Source organism: Buceros rhinoceros, unplaced genomic scaffold (genome assembly GCF_000710305.1).
Source record: "Buceros rhinoceros silvestris isolate BGI_N320 unplaced genomic scaffold, ASM71030v1 scaffold15186, whole genome shotgun sequence".
Classification (NCBI taxonomy): domain Eukaryota; kingdom Metazoa; phylum Chordata; class Aves; order Bucerotiformes; family Bucerotidae; genus Buceros; species Buceros rhinoceros.
In genome coordinates this window covers 9,597-23,000 of record NW_010418218.1, presented here as the reverse complement: position 1 = coordinate 23,000, position 13,404 = coordinate 9,597, and the positions used below count along the sequence as shown (strand labels likewise).

General features: G+C 57.1%; 2 protein-coding genes across 2 annotated transcripts; both read right to left on the bottom strand.

The window, feature by feature from the left end:
• Positions 1–3,652: 3,652 nt before the first annotated feature.
• LOC104495492 (granzyme E-like) lies at positions 3,653–6,399 on the bottom strand. The gene is made up of 5 exons (XM_010138467.1): positions 6,336–6,399; positions 6,083–6,224; positions 4,884–5,025; positions 4,503–4,736; positions 3,653–3,790 (listed from the first exon to the last, which is right to left on the bottom strand). The coding sequence occupies exons 1-5, from the start codon at positions 6,397–6,399 to the stop codon at positions 3,653–3,655; spliced, it is 720 nt and encodes a 239-aa protein (XP_010136769.1).
• A 3,489-nt stretch (positions 6,400–9,888) lies between these two features.
• On the bottom strand, positions 9,889–11,567 carry LOC104495491 (mast cell protease 1A-like). Its single transcript, XM_010138466.1, is given in 5 exon segments — positions 9,889–10,023; positions 10,367–10,618; positions 10,933–11,068; positions 11,262–11,440; positions 11,442–11,567. Coding segments are annotated over 5 exon segments (828 nt in total).
• Positions 11,568–13,404: the final 1,837 nt, after the last annotated feature.

Sequence of the window (13,404 nt, the reverse complement as noted above, 5' to 3'; positions counted from 1 at the left end):
AAAATCGCCTTTTCTTAAAAAAACAAACAAACAAGCCTAAAACCCACTTTTACAGCGTATGTATCCCTGCAAATGAAAGTGACAGATGCTGATGGGCAATAGTCAGGATGGGAAGGAACATCTCCACATATCAAAATCGTCTTCCTCCCTTCTCTCTGGCTTATAAAGCTAGTTGAAAAAAAGTTTTATGTGTGGTCTCGTGTCCATAGCATCTCAATAGCTTCCCAGCAAAGGCTAGCACCATTAGCAATTTCTGACACAAGCCCTTGTCTGCGTCCTGCTCAGGCACACCAGCTCGGTGTAGTTGTGTCTGAGCTGGTTCATCTTCTGTCGTTCAGCCCGACCAGGAATTTAAGGCTCTGCAAGCAAGTTTGGTAACATCTCTATCAACTTGCATTGTGAACTCGTGGCTTCTGAAGAGTTTTTGTGGCTCCCGTACCGGACTGCATGACAAGACTCAGCATCTGGGCACTGTGAAAGCCGCCGGGTAACCCGGAGCTCCCCAGACGGGTGAGGCTGTGGCCCGGCAGGGACTGCAGGTGCAGCCTGGGGGCTGTTCTGAGCGCTCGGCTCGGGTGCTGTTATCTGTTGCCACTGGCCACTCCTATGCACTACTCCCGGAACTGCAGCTGCCTTCGTCCCAGGTGTGTATCTGTAGCTCCTGGCCACGGGAATAGCTGGTGTTTGTAAGAAGCACCCAGGAGGCAGGGCTCTGCTGCTGTGCTGGTTCACGGGCTCCCTCCCAGGGGCTCAGAGCTGCAGTCTCTAACGCTGCACAGAGCTGACCGCTTCAATGAGGCTCGCTGCAAAGCAGAGGTGATGTAGGATGAGAATGTGCTTGGAATTATTCTGGGAAGGATTTGGCAGCCTGATTAGGGAAGTTGCAGCTCGAGGTCAGCTTGGCAACACTTGGTTCAGGGCAGATTAAGCGGTGTAAAGAGCCCTAGGGGACGGAGGCGACTTCCTCAGCTGAGCTGTGGGTTTCCTTCCAAGCGGCAATCTTCTACTGCGCGGAAGGAGGTTTGTTAGAGGTAAGTTTTTCTGGCTCAGTTCAGAAGCTGTTCAGAGATGGAACCTGGAGGAGCAGGTGCTGTTGCTAACCCAAAGAGGGCACTGCGAGCACGCAGATCCCAGCGGGCTCTCCCCGGGCAGCATCACCCCACGCAGCCCAAGCCGAGCATAACCCTTGCAGTCACGGCTTTTCTTAGTCACAGAAATGACCTGGGGGGCTTTAAGACGTTTTGAATTGCTGGGTTTGGAAAGTGCATAGAACCTGAAAATCTTTGGTCTAGTGTTTTGTATTGAGTGCCGCCGCAGATGTCATGGGCTCTAACGAGTCACCTACGAAGGCGAACACAGGGAAAGGCAAGGGCTGCCCAGAGGTACATCTTGAAAAGTAAAACCCATTAGGGGTTTTCTTTTATCACAAAAATTTCGATCTGACTGCTGCTTTTCAAAACCCTTGGAGATTGCGTAAAGATTGATTTCACCCGTCCGTGGACTGGCAGAGATCTGAGATAAAACCGTGTGTTGCAGTAGTGCCTTAAGAGCCCAGGCACAAGCCCCAGCTGTGGTTGTCACCTTGCTTACAGTGATCAGTGTCGGTGTGCCGGCTGTCCGCTGGTCTGTGGCTTGAACCAGCACAGACCCTTTGCTTCTAAGCCAGCGGGTGCAGCTGACTTGCGTCCAAGCTTCTTGGGGATATTGCCTTCTGGAGCGGACTGGTTGTGCCCACGCGGCTCAGCAATAGGTCTGGATCTCCTCTGCTCCCTGTGTTACCCACGGTCACGAAACACACAGGGCTTTCACTTTGATAATATTTTTTTTTCCTGTTGAAATCTACAAGAAAGAAGGAAACGGTGGCGTCATAGCCCTGTAGGATGCTGTATTTACACCGCGACGTCCAGGGGCACGGGCGGGTGCCTGCTTTGGGCGATGGTGTAAAGATGCGCAGGAAAGGGGGACATTGAAGGTGTGAAGCTTGCTGGACAACTCCAACACCGGCTGCAGGCAGTTTGGTGCTATCTGCCTGCACACTGTCTGTCTGGGAACACACTTGCCCCTTCGCTGGAGGAACCTGGTTGTCTGACTCCAGAAGCGCACCGGAAGCGAGGTAGCGCGCACAATGTGGAGGACGAGGGGAATACGGCTTGAGAATGAGCCAAACATATGATGTAGACACGTGGCACAGCGCTGGGGGCCGAAGGGACAGGCAGCTTCCTTACACCTCGGCTCCACGCAGCTTCTGTCCCCCCTGGACTGGGCGGCTGTGGGCTCTTACGCTCCCACTGTTCGGGATGTGCACAGAGCCAAACGGCTACGGCTGGCAGCAAGGAGTCCCACTTCTAGCGCAGCGGGGGATGGTAAGGTGAAGCTCCTGTAATCAGTCAGCCCTTTGAGGGCAGCAAGTGCAGGGGATTCCCCTTCTCCCAAACGACCGTCCTGCACCCTGCCTCATCCTTCTCCATCACGCCTCTTGCCCTTAGGCTGTCTCTCTTGGCTGCCTCTCTGTCGCCCAGTGGGAAATCAGGCAGCATCTCCTATCGTATCCTCTGCTTCCGCTGGGGCTGGGCGGGTGCTCCAGTTACCAGGAAGCAGAGCTGTGCACCTCTGTGCCTTCTCTTGTCCACATGCTGCCTGCACCTGGAATTCCAGGTAGCTGAATTCCAGGTGTCTCTGGGGCTCTTCCTGTCCTCTGCCCAACCGGTGGCTTGGAAAGGCTTCTGCTCACTTGCTCTTGTCAGGTTGAGAGTGCATTTGGGATCACGTTTACTAACTCCCTTGATAGCTGGTAACCTGTTGACATGTGGCAGCACAGTCCCGAGGGACTCTGAGTCCACGGTCCCTGTCAAAGCTGTGGTCCCAGGAACTGCCTGCCCAAAGGGGAAAACATCGTCTTCCTGCTTCTGGCTGACCCTCCATCCCGGCAGGATCATGGATGTGGGTGGGAAGAATTTCAGCCTGAGATTCGGCTGTTTGAGCGGTGACTTTCTCCTGAAGCTGTTCAGGAGTGGAGCCATCAGCAGAGAGAAATCCAAATCACAGTAAAAAAGGCTCTCAAATGCAGATGCATTTTATTGGTTTTATTGGTTTTATGTATTCTTACAACAGTGGAGCTACAGCAACAGGGGAGAAAGGAGGCAGCAGGTTTCAGAGGTGGAGACAGCACTAGTGAGGCAGGAGCTGGAAGTGTTGTAGGAGCTGAGGCAACCTTCCAGCACCGGGGCAAAGGAGACGCCAGCGTCTGCAAGGGGTCACAAATGCGAGGGGCAGGGAGGAGGCTGCTCTTTGTATCTCCCCAATCTAATTGTCCTGCCTTCCCCAAAGGGCGGCAGACATCCCAACAGCTACTGTCACCTCGCTCAGGGCTGCCTGCTGCTCCCCTCCTGGAGCTGTAGCCACAAGCAGCTTGAAAACGGGTAAACCAGAGCAGCCAAGTGTGGAACACGCTGTGTAACGGGGCACTCCCTAGTTTGCACAGGGAACACAGGCAAGGTGCAACCTCTCCCTCAAGCCTCTACTGCCACAGTTTGGCGTTGCCGGAGAGAAGTCCTTGTCATGTCCGTGAGGATCAGAGGAAGTTGTATCCCAGGGAGAAAGGCAGGAAAAGCAGGGGAGCATGGGGCCCTGCAGCAGCTGCAGGGGAGTAGGGTCATTCTGCCTTCATGACCTTGTTGATCCAGGGAAGGTAAGGAGCAATGCGTGTGTAGAACCCAGGCCACTTGTTATGTTTGTAGGAGAAGATGCCGTAGGCTTTGTTATTGCAGACAAGTGGGTCCCCAGCATCGCTCTGTGAAACGGAGGAGAGAGATCAGTGTTGATTTGTGTGGGGTCCCCAGGAAGCGGGTGCATTTGCAAAGATCAGGGAGGCTGCAAATATCAGGACAGAGCTTCCCCAGGAGGAGCTTGGACTCGCAAAGAATGTGGGTAGCTCTGGGTCCAAAAGGGACCATTGGCAGTTTTGCCTGGGGCCCAGCACAGGGCCCAGCACAACTACAGCTGGGCAAACGCCGCAGCTTGAGGTGTTGCTTCGTCCCTGCCCTTCCGCTGGCGGCAGAGCCCTGCAAAACGCGCTCAGACCAGCTGTGAGATCTAGGGCAAGCCCCTCTTTGGCCAGGCTGTGGTCCTGTGGTGCTGTTGCAGCCTCCTATGTCCTCTGCTGTCAGAGGATGAGGATACCCTTGTCCCTTCTGCTTCTCCCCAGGCTGAGCAGAAACGAGATCCCTGCAGCCAGCCAGAACACTGCTGATCCTCTGCGGGTCTGATCACTGGAGTCCAAGACCCAGGGCACCTCTTCTGCCAGGCCAGCAAGAGCGAGGGATACTGGTGACGAAGCACGGACGGTTGGGGGAGGGGGTGGTGTGTGGAAGAGTGAGGGGTCAACAAGCAGCAATTTTAGACAGTACCTTTTCAGTGACCTTTTTTTTAGCCCTGATCAGGTTTGTGCCCATCCCCTGGCTGAAACCTCCCCCACAGCCTTCTACTCCCCAAGCCAGACTGACCTTTTCAGGTACCCCAGCAGATCCACTGTGACCACAAATCAAGTTGTCAGCAAGAAAGGGGTTCTGCCTGATGCATTCCCTTTGTTTCACGATGGTGACGGTGGCTTCGCGTAACGTGGCAGTGGGAGTTTTGTTGCCCCAGCCAACTATGCTGCACACAGTCCCATCAGGGACTTTGGATTTTTCGAAGGCGATGGTCTGAACGTAGCTGTTGCTGGTGGCGTTGCCTTTCAGCTGGGCAAGAGGACAGAAAACGCCAAAGTGAGTGCCTGGTCTGTAAACGCCCCGTGATGCAGGCTGTCCCCTCCTGCTTCAGGGTGACAGCTCAGCGCTGCATGTCGGGCAGACGGGACCATGCAGGCGCTCCAGGCAGGCAGTTACCTTCAGCAAGAGAATGTCGTTTCCATCCCTAGGAATCTTGAAGTCTGGGTGACAATGATACTCCTGGACTTCGAAGGTTTGCCAGCTGTCCTCTTTCCTCTGGATGGTGCGAGCTCCGAGGATGACAGTCAGAGGTTTGTGTCTGGTAAAACCAAGCACAGGGTATGTCATTAGCTTTCTTCTGCCTGCCCGGGTAACAGTGAGGCACACCTCCCAGGGACGTGGCCAGGAGAGGCGGGCTGGGCTTTAAAGAAGGGTGGTGGGAGCAAGGAGCTCTGCAGTGAACCTACCCAGCCAGGAGGCAGAGCAAGTTCTTGTCTGACAGACCAGAGCTCTGCAAGGTTTCCTTTACTACTGGTTCTCAAGCCGAGCAGACTGGGTCCAACGCTGCTGTTGTGTACTAAGGTATGTGGACTCTTGGTCCAGGCTTCATAAGCCCACGGAAGTGGCACCAAGATTTCTAAATGAGGACCCTGCTCTGGGGCAATGCCGCTTCACTGGCCTCTACATCGTCTGCCAAAGGGGCTGCCTTAGGAAAACCGTGAGGGACCCTGGGTACGTGTGGGAGTCCCTCTCAATCTAGCAGGTACTTGGCAGCCGGACTCCTGGGTTATGCCGACCCTCCTTTCTGCCACTCGGATGGGGACTGGCCCTCAGCCTGGCTACTGGCACCAGGGCAGCCCTGAGGACGGAGTCATGTGCGTCTAGAAAAGCCCCCTTGACTGTCCATGCCCCAGTTTCTCCAGCCGGAGAGATGGAGGAGAGCTGGGCAAGGAGCTTGCTCGTGAGAGATTATTAATTCTGAGAGCAGTCTTGCAGGTTTTTGGTGGCAGAAGGGACAAAGCCTGACACCAGCAATCCCTGCTAAGCCAGCAGGTCAGGAACAGCGAGGGAAGCAGCCGGTCTGACCTCTCATTGTCATCTGGGAAGAATGAGCCAGGGAGGGGGATAAAAAAAATAAAGGGAAATATCTGAGTGTGGGCTGGGGAGGGACACGGGGCAGGATGGCTCAAGGGAGAGCTGCAGACACAGCCCTGCCGTTGGGCGCGAGCCCCCCCAGCCTCGCCCTGTCCCAGCAGTGCAGCCTGCGCTCCCTGCACAGGAGTGGCTCGCGCCCTGAGACCTCCAGCTAGGGGATGTTACCTGGATCACGGCAACCTCGCTGTGCCCGGTGCTGTATGGACAGAGCAAACACTTACGCAGCGCACTGAGCCGCCGTCATCACCCAGTTCGGGGCCACCAGGAAGCCTCCGCAGACGTGCGTGTTCTTTCCCTGCAGATAGGCCACATAGGGTGTGGAGCGGGTCTTGGCTCCTCTCTCCATCCGATTCCAGGGGTAATCTGCAATGGACGGGCACCGGGGTGAGGGGGTGGGAGGACACAGGGCACAGGTTGCGCTACCAGACTCTTTCTTCCCCAGCCCTCTCCTCTCCTCCAGGCCGCTCTACTCACGGGCTTTAGCTGGGAGGCATGTCACCAGCAGGACAAGCAGCAGGAGTTTCTGCAGGTGCTTCATGGTGGCGTTCTCAGCTTCCGTGGACCCTTGGAGGTGAGGCTGCAGCTGGGGTCTCTTCCTGTTCCCAGCAAGGTTTTATAGCCTGAGACTAGTCTCCAGGAAACCACAGAAGTCAGATTCATCTGATTAATCTTTCTGCAAATTGCATGCCTCAGCAATCTGAGAGGGGAATTCAGCCAGCCTGAGCCTTGGGCATCAACCCACCTTCGTCTTGGGCCTAACCTGGTGAACCTGACATCCTGCTAAACCCAGAGCCAGTTTTGACCCATGGCTTTGAGCTGGAGCCTGTAGGGCGCACACCCACCCTCTTCACCTTGCCTGCCAGCGTGACTTTCCTTGCAGCGCGTGTTTGTTGTTGCACACGTGCAAACTCTCTGATTTTTATCACCAGCCCTGCAAGAACGAGATTTCTTTCACTCGAGGTACCAGTCGCGGTGGCGGGGGAGGACCCTCCTGCTCTTCCTCACTGCGTGTGGTCCTGGCTAACAGCAAAACTGGTGGGGGTGCATTTACAGCACCATGCTGGTCCTGGCTACGTGAGGGTAACAAGTCGCGACCCTCCTGCTCTTCCTCACTGCGTGTGGTCCTGGCTAACAGCAAAACTGGTGGGGGTGCATTTACAGCACCATGCTTGTCCTGGTGACGTGAGGGTAACAAGTCGCGACGGCGCCTTCCTGAGCGTGGCCCGCAGTGGCCTGGCTGCGGCTGTGCCACGAGGCCTCTGTTCCACACCAGCTGCTGACTCAGGGCAAAGAGACCCCTTTGTCCGTGTCCCTTTCGAGATGTGACTGTTCACCACCACATGGAGGAGTTTGCTGTCTCTTACAGTGTGAGGGAAGACAGGGGGCTGTTCCTTTACCGGGGGTCAGGGGCTCACCTCCCCCGTGACGTGTTGAGACCGGGATGCAGGTTTGGGATTCTGCCGTTTCACTGGCTAGAGATAACCCGATGGCACATCTCCCTGGCGCGGGTCTTGTTCCTCTGGGAAGGGTCACGGCCAAGCACGTCAGAGCCACTGCTGCCCCCACAGCAATTTTTCAAATGCCAAGCAAGTGCCAGGGGCCTTTCTGCAGCGCATGGCGGAAGGAGACCCGTCTTCCCGGACCTGGCCTCCTGCTCCTCCTCCAGCCCTTGGCAAGAGGCACGGCGCTGGAGGAAGGGCTGGTGGAAAATCGCGGACCACAGTCCCCCCAGGCCCCGGGGCGTCCCCTTGCCTCCCCACTGGCACCAGTGCACAGGCTGCAGAGGAAGGTGGGAGATGGGCATGTCCGTGCACTTGCCGCGGCAGCGGTTCCGTCCTTCGGCTGTGACGCAGTGGAGCTGATAGGGCTTTGCCGCCCTCACTGACTGTAAATTTGCTTTTCTACACGTCCCCAGCGGCAGAGGGTAAACCCCATCTTTCAGCTGAAAGCTGTCGTTCTCGTGCAAAGCCTGCAGCAGCCGGAGCTTCAAGGAAAACCCTGCGTGAGAGAACAATTTGTGCCGCGCAGATAAGCAGCTGCAGCCTTTCCACTTGCAGATTTTCTTGCCTGATTGCGGCTGCGAGCAGAAGCCCAAACCCTGGACCCTTTTCAGTTTCCCAGGCTGACACGGATGCTGAAGGAGAAGGTGACGTAGTTTCCCTTCATCACAGGCAAGAACAGGAAGTATGTAAGAGCAGACATCCAGGGCAGACTGCAGCCCGTCTCCTCCCTCTGACGGGGCTGCCGGGAGCCTTGGAAAGACGGTGAGAGCAGAGCGAGCGCCCCGCTCCCTCGAGTCACAAGCAGTTTCTGTATTTTTAAAATTCTCCGCTGGGTTTCCCCACTGCAAACCGGTCTGGTCTCCTCTTGAACTTGCACAGACACCTCCAATACGGCACCCGGGAGTTCTGCAGCTCAGTTATTTACCAGCGTGCTGCCTCTGCCCCTCGTCATCTCCTCTGGGAGAGTGTCTAGCGCTCCGCTTTCCGTACACGAGCGATACCACCAGGAACTAGGTGGAACAAAGGAGACCAGGGCTCGGCGATCAGGCAGGTGCTTTACCCCCAGCACAGGCCACGGAAGCTGGGGCTGGTTCAAGGAGCTCAGACCGCAGTGAGGGGCTGTCTGAGAATGGTGCTGGAGCAGCGCTTTGTGGGGAGCAGAAGCTCTCCCCCAGGCACCAGCTGGCTGAGGGGGCAGCCCTCAGCCCTTGGCGCTGCTGCGGAAACAGTCTCTGCTCGTGCTGCGCTGCTGGGGCTGGGCTTGCCTCACTGAGAGGGACAGAAACATGTCAACAAGCTCCAAGGTAGAAAGCTCCCAGCTCGGCCTCACCCTTGCCTTCTCCAGGCAAGAGTGGGGCTCTCCCACTAGGGTGGGCATGGGAGGAAAGGAGGAAGTGGCGCAGCGTCAGGTGCTTTTGTGAACCGGGATCCTTCCTCAGCCCTGCCAGTGCAACCCTTCCAGAGACTGTATCAGTGTCTCTACCCAGGACGTCACGTTGCCGTTCAGGAGAAGGTGGCTGCTGGAGGATGGCAGAGGCAGAGACTGAAGGCACTGGGGTGCAACAAGTGGGACTCTGAGCATGTCTCCCCTCTGGGATCGTAAAGTCCTGTCCCTGGGATTTCAGCTGCCACCTGCCCTTCACCCAAAGGGGGAAAAAATAGCACAGTCTACAAAACGTCCAGATCATTTCACCTGTTGGAGCCCCTTACAGCAAAGAGCTGAAAAAAATTAGCCTGGTTTCCCCCGTGACCCGGCCTTTCGTCTTGGTTGCCCTAGGCTCTAGGGTGCAACATCACCCAGGCACGAAGTCCCTGCAGGTGGGACAGTCATTGCTTTGCAGAGAATGGCAGCTTTTGACCCCTGGTACCCACTGACACGCCACATCCTGGCTGTCAGTTGCTCCCGGGCAGGTGGTGACATTGCTGAAGTTGGTGAGAGGAGTGTGTGCACGTCACTTTCCCCAGACCATTTCTACCTGGGCGGTTTCTCTTCCTGCAACACGCTCATCCCCGTGACCCCAGGAAGGGCAGCTGTAGCTCTTGCCCTCCGTGTCTGCCAGCAGTTCAGTGGACGCAGCGCTGTGACTGCCTGTCCCAACACGCTGATCTCTCACTTTCACCACCCAGACCCTCCCTCCCTTCTCCCCGGGTCAAGGGATGAGAAAGACATACGCTAGGAAATGCAGCTCGGAGTTTACTGTGGGTGTTTTAAGTGCAGCAAGGTTCAAGCAGGAACAGGATTATTTCTGAAGGAAACAGGGTCTGTGGTAGCACAATCTCTTTCTGATGCCATCTGGATGACCCCTGCATCTGCCAGAGTGATTTAATATGGCCCTGAACTGGCTGTCTGAGATGGGCAGGGAATGGGACAGCCAGCAGCCTCAGAACAGAAGGGAGGGGACCCTTGTGTGCACCAAGGTCATCCAGGTTCCCACGGAGGAGGGTGTCAAGCCTTCAGCAGGGGTAGGAAGGAAACCAGTGCAGTCTCCAGGGCTGCACCAACGCTGGAGCGAGTGCTGCTGCCACTAACTCTTCATGACTTTTTTGATCCAGGGCAGGTAGTTAGAGATGCGGGTGTAGACCCCAGGCGGGTTGTTATGCCCAAAGGAAACTATGCCTTGTGCCACCTTGTTGCATACCAGGGGCCCACCAGAATCTCCCTGAGGACAGAGGAGAGACAGATTTTAGAGGCCCCTTCCCTGTGAGAACAGCTTTCCCCTTGGTCCCTCCCTGCCCAGGCACTGCCAGCAGGGCTGTGGCTCTGCTCCTGCCCCACATGCTCGTAGAGGAGCTGTCGGGAGCAGGCGAGTCAGCGCTCTGCTCCTGGGACTGCGTGTGGGCCGTGGTGTCAGGGCGTCCGGAGAGCTAGTCCACACGGGAGCTGCAAACCAAGCACTTGTGGCCTCTCATGGGAACCACCTAAGTCTGTGCCAGCAGCAGCCCCTGCTACCAGCGAGCCCACCCGTCCCACGGCCAAGCCCCCAGCTTGTCGGCAGCCCATACCTGGCTGGAGTCCCTGAGCTCGTGGAAGCTGCCGGCACAGACCATGCCCTTGCTGAGATGTGGATAAAAGTGGACGCATTTCCTGCGGCTGTAGATGGACACTTTGGTTTCAAATAGCCTGTTGGTTGCCTGGTCCTCATCGACCAGGCCCCACCCAGCTATGCTGCACTTAGTGCCTGTGGGCAGGTCGCTGCCGGTCCTGGGCAGTGGAATGGTCTTGACGTAGTCATTGAGAGTGGCCTTTCCCGTCAGCTGGGAGAAAGCAAGGATTTGGAGAAAACTATGAGCAGAAGAGCCGAAGGACACTTCGTGCACAGAGCTAGGGGAGGTCTGGCAGGACGTTCAAGCACTGCAAGCTCTGGTGAGCTGCTATGAATAAGGCATGTGGCTCCGAGCCCTGCCCACCCCACCTCCCTCCCATTCCTGCCTGCCTGCAGCAGTCCTGGGCAGCACAGCTGATGGTTTGCAGGAGGAGCTAAGAGGAAGAATGTGCTCTGCCCAGACCCCACTAGACCCACAGTCCCGCTCTCCCCGCCGCCCCACTGCTTGCTGCAGGACCGCCTTGCCTGGAGTAGCAGAATGTCGTTAGACACGGTCCTGGGGTCGTATTCAGGGTGTGGGTAGTATCTGAGAACTCCCCGGACCTGCTGGGTCGTTTCTGGTTCCTGGATGTCGTGAGCCCCCAGGATGACAGTGATATTCCTGGCCATGGCAGCAGAAGGGAGAAGGGGAAAAACAGGTTGGGTCTTACTCACTGTCCCTCTGCTTTTGCAGACAGGCGGAGAGAACTGCTCAGTGCGGGAAGAAGAGGAACATGCTCCGAAATTACCCCGGTGACAGACCTCACGGGTTAGGGGAGGAAGAAGGGGATAAAGGCTCTGTGTGAAGTACTCACCCCAAGCAGTGTGCAGCTGTCATCACCCAGTCAGGGGCCACCAGGAAGCCTCCGCAGGCAAACTTCTCTGCCTTCAGGAACGCCATGTAAGGGTGGGAGTGGGGCTGCGCCTCATGGCCCCCCACAATCTGGCCCCGCAGAGCACCTGAAAGACACCCCTCTGCAGGGTGAGCAGGCGGCTGACGGGGCCGGAGCCCAGGCCAGCAGCCTCGCTCGCGGCAGCTTGCGGCACCCCAGCTTACTGGCATTGGCCCACGGGCAGGAAAGCAGGAGCAGCAGAGCCAGCAGCCGCTGGGGCGGGCACATCTCTTCCCACAGCTGGACGCTCCGTCCAAGATGTGTGGAAGCCTGAGTCTCCTAATGCCCAAGGGCTGTTTTTATACCATGGGACCGACTTACCCAGCAGCCAGGAAACCATGTGTGATGGCCTGATTTGCTAATCAGGGCAGTGCAGCATCCCGGCAGGTCTATCGGTGGCATCTCTGCTGCCCCGGCCTGCCCACAGCGCCGTGTGCCCTGGGGCTGTGATCCGTGGGTGACAGCGCAGGGCAGAGAGCCCAGGGCAGAGAGCGCAGCATGCCGCAGTCCCAAGGCTCAGGGGTGCTGACCGGGAGAGGCGTCCCAGGGTATTTTTGAGGCGTGATTTAGCATTTCTCCCACAGTTTGTCTGCAGGACAAATCACAGCCGCCTCCTTCACAGCACCGCGTCTTTGAGCCCTGGCAGTCAGGCTGTCTCAGCACGTACCTTCGGTGGCTGGTGCCACTTGTTCCTGCAGGTGGTCAGGTCTCGTCGTGCTTTGTTGGCAAGAGGAATGACTGCGGATGCTCTTTCCCCTCTATGGTTTCCCCTCCGCAGCTGGTCTGGCCACTGGCATCTCTTCAAAAGGGACCAGGGAAAGCCTTTATCTACCCTGCTGTGGAGTCTCTGCGCTCTCACTTCCCTGCCATGTCCTGCTACGGGAGATTCTTCTGCCCAAAGACCCTGTCTGTGCCCTATTCCCTGGGACACTTTCTGCCAGTGCTCCTCAGGGGCCCTCAGGGTCATTTGAAGAAAAGGAGGCCCACTTCAATCTTACATCACCATCCCTGGAGCGGTCTCTGGTTACCAGTCCTGACGCAGGGCTGGGAGAAGCGGTTACGCTCAGCTGTGCCTGTCCGAGACACGGTTCCAGCTTTGCCTCCGGCTGGCTGTGATTCCAGGTCAAAGAGCTCACACAGCTCCGAGGCTCCCAGCAAGGGAGAACGGATCAGGAAGACGCCCTGTCCTAAAACCCCCTTTGGCGTGCAGGAAGGGTGCTGCTTCGTGGCACGGGCCGTGCTGCTGGGTCCGGCACAGGCACGGTGCTTGGGTGCTGCCGCCGCCCCTGCCTGCAGTGTGCCTGGTGAGCGGGCGCTCGGCTGAGTTTGCCTCTCGGGTAAGATGCCCCCCGGCACCTTGCTCACAGGGCAGGAGGCACAAGGCTCATCTCTCCCAGACTTTCCTCCCCTGTCTGCTTGGGCCAGTCGTCATTGTTCCCAGCCAGGGCTGGAAGCTGGGGAACTCCGGGCGAGATGGCAGCAGGGTACCCATGCTGGGGACACACAGGCGGGCTGGCAGACAGGTGTCCCAGGAGGGCACCAGGTAGGTGGTGGGGCTGCTCCGCCTGTTGTTAGCCTGTGTTGCTGGGAGGAGGGTGTTTGAGGAAAGCTGCAGTATGAGCCGGGAAAAACCCTGTAACTGTTCCTGAAAATCAAATCGGAGTGTGTAGGTACCAACAAAGCATCAGGTAAATACATCCTTCTCCTACTGGCCAGAGCAGTCTCCAGCACATCAGAAGAGCCACGGGGCTCATGGTAGGGCTTTACTAACTGGGGTAGGGAGGTCTGGGAGTATGGGCTATCCTGTATTAATTTGATTAAAACCTTACTCCCAAATCCAGGGCTCCCATTGCACTCTGATCCCTAGCTTCTCTCTGTGAGCAGCAGCTCTCTCCACAAGTCTGTATCCTGCAGTAACCTTATGCAAAGGTCTCACTTTCTCCTTGATCCCAGGGGTCTGAGCTGAAAGGTCCGAGCTCAGAGGCCCCGGGCGGTTTGAATTTACTTTCTGCTCCGTAACAGCCGGTGGGGGCAGCGGTGCCAGGGCCAGGCTGTGCTGCAGACA